Below are 8,720 nucleotides of genomic sequence, written 5' to 3' on the forward strand. Positions count from 1 at the left end.
TGCTCACCCCTGACTTTGTCACTTTTTCTACCCTTCCATGCTGATTCTTAGCCTCCCCTGGGTGGCCTTTTATACATGACCACCAGATCACTTTCACACCTACCCTTCCTCACCCACAGACTGGATAGTGGCCAGCATGGAGAAGTTAGGTCGTACCACCTTTGACAGCTGACACTGAGACTGGGGGAGCTGAGGTGACATGGCGGAAGGCCCACCACAACGTCAGTGACAGCCCAAAGCTACTGTCTCTCCCATGCCCTCCATCCCCAGCCCCTCCCCTTCAACCCATCTCCTTTCTGTTACTTATGAGTAGACATTCAAGATATGTACATGGGATTGAGTTATGAGAGAGTTTTTGCACTCAGGCTGCTGCCATGGACAGTATGGGCTGAGGAGAAACTGAAGCTGTGAGGAGCCTGCCAACTGAGACTCAGTGTGGAAGGAATGGAGAAACTGGGGACACTGGGCCTGAGGGAGACATGAGACTTGGGTCATAGGTATGTTTGTGGGGGGCTGGGCAGGGAAACATGGCAACCATCAGCAGACCTCTGATACGGCTCGGTGATGTCATAGTCACTTTCTGGAGGTTCTGGTAACAGAGACCACAGGTTGCCACTTCAGGCCAAGTGCCTCGACTGGATAGAAGGCACTGCTCAGGAGGAAGGAAGCTCATCGCTGCTCATCGAAGGAAGACATGGAAAGTCTTCCTTCGATGAGTGAGAAGACGAAGTTTGTCCTTCAGGGTATGTATATAGAAATCAGAGACCAATGGGCAGGGCTCTGACAGTGGGTGGGAAGAGGGGATCTTGACGGTGGTGTCTGGGCATGACTTACTCTATAGGAGCAGACATGGAAAGTCTTCCTTCGACAAGTAAGAAGACGAAGTTTGTCCTTCAGGGTATGTACACAGAAATCAGAGACCAATGGGCAGGGCTCTGGCAGTGGGTGGGAAGAGGGGATCTTGATGGTGGTGTCTGGGCACAACTTACTCTACAGGAGCAGACATGGAAAGTCTTCCTTCGATGAGTAAGAAGACAACTTGCTCTACAGGAGCAGACATGGAAAGTCTTCCTTCGACAAGTAAGAAGACGAAGTTTGTCCTTCGGGGTATGTACACAGAAATCAGAGACCAATGGGCAGGGCTCTGGCAGTGGGTGGGAAGAGGGGATCTTGATGGTGGTGTCTGGGCATGACTTACTCTAAGCTCTCTTACTTCTCTGGCTTGGCTTTCAAGCTACTGTGTGTGAATGCCCTAGGTGTGCCCAGGTGTGTGTGTGAGTCTGTATATATGTGCTGCTTGTGACTTCCCTGTGCTTATGAGTGTGACCCTCACCAGCCACTCGGGGCCCGTTAAGAAGTGCCCATGGGCTCTGAGGCTGACCATTCTGATTTTCCCAGCTTGGTGCTTCCAACTGCTAAGGGCAGCTTCCCATTGCGGCCAGGACACCAGGCAGTGGCCGGACCAGAAGGAGGCCCCTGTCCCATCTCACATCTCTGGCCCAGAAAGGCCTGACAACACTGAGAGGCTAGGGCACTCTGGAGAGTGGTCATACTATAACGAGGCCCTGCTTCCCTCTGGGAAGGGTAGAAACAGAAGACGGGGGGGGGGGGGGCGGGGGCTTGAGAGTAGCAGGCTCTGAGAACCTGGCAGTGGAAGAAGTTGGAGCCGTCGGCCTGGAGAAGAGACTTGGCCTGCCGTGCAATCTCTGAAGGATGAGGGGTTAGACTGTGTGTGGGATGGTGACCCCAGGGCTCAGAGATAGGCCCAGATGGACGACAACCCAGAAGGGAGATGGTAAGTTCACTGTGAGTGGAGGTATGCAAGAAGGTAGGTGAGCACTCAGCTATCTCTTTACAGGGCAGGGGATTAGATGAGAGAGCTTTAAGATGTCTGCATTCCAAGGAGTCTGTAAACTGGGGACCTAACAAACTGAGTTTGATACCTGTGGCTCTTGCAAAAGGGCACTATTATCTTTGCCTTCATTAGCTTCCAAGTGGATCCCTAACGTTCCAAGCCCAGCAATGCCAGCTACAGGGCCACAGCCTAGGTCATGACACTCTGAGGAGGTGGCAAGAGCTGGGTGGGGGTGGGGAGGTAGGTTCATTCTGAGGTCATCTCCCTTGTACAGCTCAGACTCAGCCACAGTTGCTGGAAACAGTGTTTCAAAAACTCATCTTCAGGTGGCTCTCATTTCTAAATATGGAAATTATTAATAGGTGAGTATCCTGGGCTTTCAAAGTGCTTTAGAAACAGAATATCTGTAGAATAACTCATGATACCTCTTCCACTATTTTCTCCAAATTTCAAAGCTTGAAATGTGCTCCTTTTCTCAGCTTTCCTTTTTTCTCCTCCATTCTTTCCAGTAGGTTCACGGTATCTTCAAGAGGGAAGGGGACCCTCAGACAGTTTTCAGCAGGGCTGATACTAGCATTTGGAATGGGACATTGCTCCCTCCTAAGTGACTCTCCTGCACAATGCAGGACATTTGGCATCTCTGGCCATCCTTGCCTTTTAAATTCCAGCAGCAACTTTTCCCAACATCCGTTAGAGGTGACACTGCCCTCTCCCTCTTTGAAAATCATTGCCTGAATCCCCTCAAAGAACTGACTTCCTCAAGGCCATACTACCCAGTGACAAAGCCAAGGCCAAGTCAAATCCCATTCATTCATTCCAAGAACTTTCATTCTTCAATAGGGTGTGTGTCACAAGAGCAAAGGGAAAGCGGGCCTAAACTGAGGCGGTGAATATGGGACTGACTCCCTGCCCACAAAGTTACTACTTCTCCCGATTTCTCTCCTTTTGCCAAACTCCGTTTTCGTCCTCTAGCCCACCTAGCTCGCTGGTTCCGCAATTGCAGCACAGATTAACATTCTGGGAATCAGTGGAAAGAGTCTAGATGAGCGCGATCCTCGGGAGCACAATCAGGTTGTTTTAAGGCGGAGTGCGAGTCCCGAAACCCTGAGATCTCACAGCAGCTTTCCTGCTCGAGCGAGCAGTCGCTTTCCGCCGGGCTTACGAGAGCTAGGTGCCTGCCGCAAGGCCCCTGCAGCAGAGTCGCGGCGGAACTCGGTGGAGGTGAAGGACAGTCGACCCTCACAGTCGATCCCAGAGTCGTCCCGGAGAGGGTGGCTGGGGTGAGGCGTGGCGGGTGGGGCTGCCTAGGGGACAGGGGACCCGGGTCGCAGAGGCCGCGGCTCAGAAGGAGCAGAGGGCAGCGCAACCCAGCTCGACCTTGCCCTCCAAACAGCAGAGGCCGAGGCCGCAGGGAATGGCGGAGCCACCTCTCCAAAGTCCTTTGAGATGCCACCTCGATGCGAAAAGGGCGAGAGGGGGGGCGCGGGGAGTGGGCAAGTGAGATTATTATTATTCCTGGGTTTTGCCGCGGCAGCTAGCGCCGGCGGGTTGTTCTGTTTGAATGAATGAGCCCAGCGGCCGCGCCCAATGGGCTCCCGCGCCTGTTTAATATTCATGAGGCCCGCAGCCAATGGCCGGGCGAGGAGGTTGTTTTAAACGGCGGAGCCCGCTGGCCAATCAGGCGGCTCTCGTGGAGGCAGCTAGCGCGAGGCTGTGGAGCGCTGAGCCGCGCGTCGTGCCCTGCGCTGCCCAGACTAGCGAACAATACAGGTACGTTTCGCACCGCCCGCCGCCGCCGCCGCCGCCGCCACCACCGCCACCGCTACCGTCGCCGCCTCCGCAGAAGCAGCGCCCGCACAACTTTCCTCCGGCCCGCGCCGCCGCGAGCGCGCTCCGCCGCCGCCCCCTGCCTCTCCTCCGCGCGCCCTTCCCGCCCCCTTCTCCTCTCTTCTTTGCTATAGGTGCGGGAAGGAAAAAGCGATTCAGGTGTTTCAACTTTTCCATGCATCAACCTGAGCTCCCCACTGTCGGGGCTGCGTTCCCTCCGCGGAACCCGTCTCGGCCGACGCCCCCTGGGGCAGCGGCCCAGGGACCTTGGCCCCCCCACTGAAGCCAGATGTTCGGGCAGCTGCGGCGGCGCGAGCCGAGGGGCGACTGCGGGTTCTGGCGGCGCGCGTCCCGGCGCCGGGCGGCGGACCTCGGCAGGGGGCCGGTGTTTCTCCGCCCGGGACGGACTCCGGGGAGGCCGGGCGACCGCTGCCCACCGGGGACTACGGCTCAGGCAAACTTCGCTCCCGGTCTTGGCTGGGCGCCGCGCGGCCCCGGGGGGCTGCACTGCTGCTTCTGCATTAACATGGCCGTCGCGGGAGCGCCCGGCGGCCCGGGGAGGGGGGGGCGCGGGCCGGCCGCCCCCCGCTCATCTCCTGCCCGCAGGGCACCGCCGCCGCCGCCGTGAACATGGCTGGCGCGGCACGGCGCGGCGCTGGGCTCAGGCGAGCGGCGGGCGGACGGGCGGCGGGGACACCCGGGCGGGCTCCGGCCTCGGCCCCAGCGCCCGCGGCCTGGGGCGGGCGGCGTGGAGGGCCGGGGGCGCCGCCGCGGGCCCCTGCGCGGCCGAGCGTCATGGCCGCACGGGCGCCTTTGTTATCCCGAGGAGTGCGCTCCGCGCCGCCGCCGGGGGCGGGGGGTCCAGCCCGCTGCCCCCGCAGCCCCGGGCGGGGCGGGGTGGGGTGGGGGCTGGCGAGCGGGCGGCGGCGGTGGCGGGGCCCGGACCGCTTTGTTCGCCGCCGTCGCCGCCGCCCGCGCCGGCCGCGCGCGGATCAGCCATTTTAGCGAGCGGAGCTTGGAGGCGCGGCGGGCGCCGCGGTCACCGCCGCTGCCCGCTCGGCTCCGCGCCCCCGGCGCGCTGCCGCCGCCGCCGCCCCCCGCTCCCTACGCCCCCCGCGGGTGGCAGTGGCGGATTTCAGGGGCACTTTCTTTCATCAGGAAGCTTTTGACAAAATGGAAGGTGAATTCTGCGTGTCCGAGTGACCCAGCGCGGGGCCGAGCCCGGCCGTCCGTGGCCGGCCCCGGGCTCCTCCGCGACCCGCGCCGCCGCACCCGCGCCGCCGCCACGGGGCCCAGATTCAACCCCTCGGTCGCTCCCAGGGAAGGGGAGGGCTTGAATTTAGCGTGATGACCTTGGGTGTGGGAAAAGGAAAAGATGGCGGGAAGCAGGGGGGGTGGGACAGGGACGATGACACGCCACAGCTGCATTTTGATTTGGAAACTTTGCAGAAAGTGTTCCTGGCTGGACATGCTTGCCTTTACCGATGGGCAAGACTAGCCCTTTCTGTTTCCCCTCCCCCTTTAGGTAATGATGAAGATACAGATTGGAACTAAATAGTACAAGGGAGATCTGCTCATTTGCCAGATTACTGTTCTTGTAAAAGCCATTTTTATAAGCCAGAACGCATCAAAAATAGTGAAATTTCAAGTGTTCCCTATTTACGGTTCTCCTGCTTTGGTCTTGTAATCCTCAGTGGCAACAGTATTGTTGTCTCTAACATAGTAAAACAGATGACCTGCTAGCCGAAGTGGTTGGTTGCAAGCTTCTGCCACCCGCCTGCACCCTTTACCAACGTGTCCTCCGTGTGCCCTTACCACTTTTGAATTGTAGTTTGCAAAACGTAATAGTTCTGAGTCACAATATAGCTCAGAACCACCCAGCTTGGGCCGGTTCCATTTGGAGAACTTGATCACTCCCGGAGAAGTAACTCACAAACCAGCGCACTTCATGCTGGTCAAAAGTTAAATGACAAGCGACAGTGAAACTGATTTCCTCCCTACTCTGCCTTCAGCTGCTAGAGCGGCTGCAGGATGGGGGCAAGGGTTCTTCCAAAAGGGCCACTTTTTGTATATCTTGCAGATGTTCATTGTGTTTGTTTCTCTTTGTCTCTCTTCCCTTCATCAGTCAAGATGGCTAAAGGTGATCCCAAGAAACCAAAGGGCAAGATGTCTGCTTATGCCTTCTTTGTGCAGACGTGCAGAGAGGAACATAAGAAGAAAAACCCAGAGGTCCCTGTCAATTTTGCTGAATTTTCCAAGAAATGCTCTGAGAGGTGGAAGGTATTTTTCTTTTATATCTTTCCAGCCACGCTTAGTTGGATTTCACAGTTTCTGGTTACTGACCTTCAGTGTAGCTCCAGGTGGCTGTTTTCTTCCTCTTTACTTAGACTCATCTTGTCTCTCCTTAGAATTTTGTTTTATTTTTGAAGACTCTGCAAGGGTTTAAGGCTGTCATCCCCTTTTGCAAGTGATTCTCGCTGCTGCCACCATAATTACAGGACAGCTGAACAGGTATGTGCTCACTGCATTGAGGAATTTAACAGGTCCTGTGTTTTGCAGACCATGTCCGGGAAAGAGAAGTCGAAGTTCGATGAAATGGCAAAGGCGGATAAGGTGCGCTATGATCGGGAAATGAAGGATTATGGACCAGCTAAGGGAGGCAAGAAGAAGAAGGACCCTAATGCCCCCAAGAGACCACCGTAAGTGGCTGTAGGATTCAGGATAGCAGTTAAGAGTTTTCCTTCTGCTTGAAAGATTTTTAAAAAGACAGCTGTACCTAAAGAGATGTTGCGATACCTCAGCGAAACAATGTATACTTTGAGCTGTACAGTGCAGGGCCAGGGAAATTCCTGGTTGTGGCTGTCTTTGTGAGCTGTACGCATGCATGGTGGTTGGCTGTTGGCATTTCCACTGGGAAGAGGGCAGACAGCCCAGTTCTGGGTGTCAGTGTCCATTGGCATTTTCGTTATCCTTTTCCCAGTAACTGAGAAAGCACTGTATGTTGCTGAAGCCTCTTAAGCATTCTAGTGCCTGCAACTTTGTAATATTGTGCATGGCATCACGCATTTCTTCACTTGAGGGAAGAGTCATAGTAGTAGGAATTTGTGCATTCAGCGACATGAGATCTTGACTTCAGCTCCCGTTTTGGTGGGTTCTCCTCTGATGTATACAATTCTCTCCCGACAAGGTCTGGATTTTTCCTATTCTGCTCGGAATTCCGCCCGAAGATCAAGTCTGCTAACCCTGGTATCTCTATTGGAGATGTGGCAAAGAAGCTGGGCGAGATGTGGAATAACTTAAGTGATAGTGAGAAGCAGCCATATATCAACAAGGCTGCGAAGCTGAAGGAGAAGTATGAGAAGGTGAGGGACCAGAGTGTACCCTGCACAGGTTGGGGCCTCTGGGAGCCTGGAAAGGTGAACGGTCAGCTGCCATGGCTGCTGCAGGACTCGTCTCCATGCCAGATCCGCCTAGTATATTGGTGGTCCGGCTTCTGACAGATGGTTGTGTCTAAGACAGCTTTTCAGGCAGGCTTCAAAATGTGATCATATTGGGGTGCCCCCAGCAGAGGGTCAGATAGTGCTTATTCACTGGACTTTTAGAGTGCGTGAATACCCATGCACTCTGCAATTGCAATGGCTGTGAACCCAGTTTGAATCTGGAAAGAAATATTTAAAAGAGCAGCCCTGTCTTTCTCCTGTGTTTTCTCCTGGGGTGGGGATAGCTTGCTTCTACCCTTGACTGATTTGCAATATGTGTCTGTCCCTTCCAGGATGTCGCAGACTATAAGTCTAAAGGGAAGTTTGATGGCGCCAAGGGTGCTGCTAAAGTTGCCCGGAAAAAGGTGGAAGAGGAAGACGAAGAGGATGAGGAGGAGGAGGAGGAGGAGGAGGAGGAAGAGGATGAATAAAAAAAAAAACTGTTGATCTGTCTCCTTGTGAATACCTTAGAGTAGGGAGCGCCTTGATTGACACACCTCTCACCCAAGATGTGTCTGTTGCCCTTATTAGGTTTAATTACCCAATTGGATCATGATCATATCTTAGTCTCTGAAAGTGCTCTAGCAATTGTCAGTGGTTTACGTTAAGTGGCCATGGGTGTCTGGAGCACCTGGAAACTGTATCAAAGTTGTACATATTTCCAAACATTTTTAAAATGAAAAGGCTCTCGTGTTCTCCTCACTCTGTGCACTTTGCTGTTGGTGTGACAAGGCATTTAAAGATGTTTCTGGCATTTTTTTTTTTTAATTTGTAAGGTGGTGTGTTAATTCTATGGTCATTGGCTAGAAATCCCGAGTTTTCAACTGTACATATCTATAGTTTGTAAAAAGAACAAAGCAACCGAGACACACTCTTGATGCTCCTTGCTTGGTGTGGAGGCTGTGGGGGCAATGCCTTCCAGAGGGGCTGTAGCTCAGGGCGTGCACTGTGGGGCTGGACCTGTGGACACTGCAGTGGGCATCCATTTAGCTTCAGGTTGTCTTGTTTTTGTATATAGCGTAGCATCCCGCTGCCATTCTTAGCTGTGGAGGGGGGGGGGTCAGCAGGCATGAGAAGTGTTTTGGATCCTTTTTAGTTGAAGTGCGGTAGTTTTAAACTGTTTGTTTTTTTTTTTAAACAAACTATAGAACTGTTCATTGTCAGCAAAGCCAAGAGCCACTGCACCAGTGAAAGTTCAAGAATCTTCTGTACTAAATACGATCTGCAATGTTCTGTTATTTTTTTTGTATGTTTAGAATGTTGAAATGTTTTTGAAGTTAAATAAACAGTATTACATTTTTAAAATTGTGCTCTATGATGACAGTCTAAATGTCTGACTCACAGCAGTCTTAGCAGGAGGACAACCCACTCCATGGCATCTGGTAACTAGCCTCCTGGTGAATCTGGTAAATAACTTCTCTCTTGCTTACTGTGGCCAACCTACTGAGGACAGAGATAAAGAGGGCTACTTGAAGCTACTGTGTGATTTTGTGTCTGAAAGGCATTAAGGTGAAGTCTAAGCTGCTGAATGTAGGTGCTAAGGTCACAGACAAGATTTA

The 8,720-nt window shown here is 53.7% G+C and overlaps 1 protein-coding gene across 6 annotated transcripts; it reads left to right on the forward strand.

Annotated features, from left to right (window-relative positions):
- Positions 1–575: 575 nt before the first annotated feature.
- On the forward strand, positions 576–8,466 carry HMGB3 (high mobility group box 3). 6 transcript variants are annotated; one of them, NM_001076285.2, is made up of 7 exons: positions 576–743; positions 842–898; positions 997–1,107; positions 5,808–5,962; positions 6,242–6,381; positions 6,870–7,044; positions 7,455–7,977. In NM_001076285.2, the coding sequence occupies exons 1-7, from the start codon at positions 695–697 to the stop codon at positions 7,590–7,592; spliced, it is 825 nt and encodes a 274-aa protein (NP_001069753.2). In that variant the 5' UTR covers positions 576–694; the 3' UTR covers positions 7,593–7,977. The 6 variants fall into 6 exon arrangements, with proteins under 6 accessions (NP_001069753.2, XP_059739508.1, NP_001106728.1 ...); XM_059883525.1 differs by having other exon boundaries at positions 618–743; positions 1,051–1,107; positions 7,455–8,466; NM_001113257.2 differs by lacking the exons at positions 576–743; positions 842–898; positions 997–1,107 and adding an exon at positions 3,545–3,625.
- The last annotated feature ends 254 nt before the right edge of the window (positions 8,467–8,720 follow it).

Source organism: Bos taurus, chromosome X, assembly GCF_002263795.3.
Source record: "Bos taurus isolate L1 Dominette 01449 registration number 42190680 breed Hereford chromosome X, ARS-UCD2.0, whole genome shotgun sequence".
Taxonomy (NCBI): Eukaryota; Metazoa; Chordata; class Mammalia; order Artiodactyla; family Bovidae; genus Bos; species Bos taurus.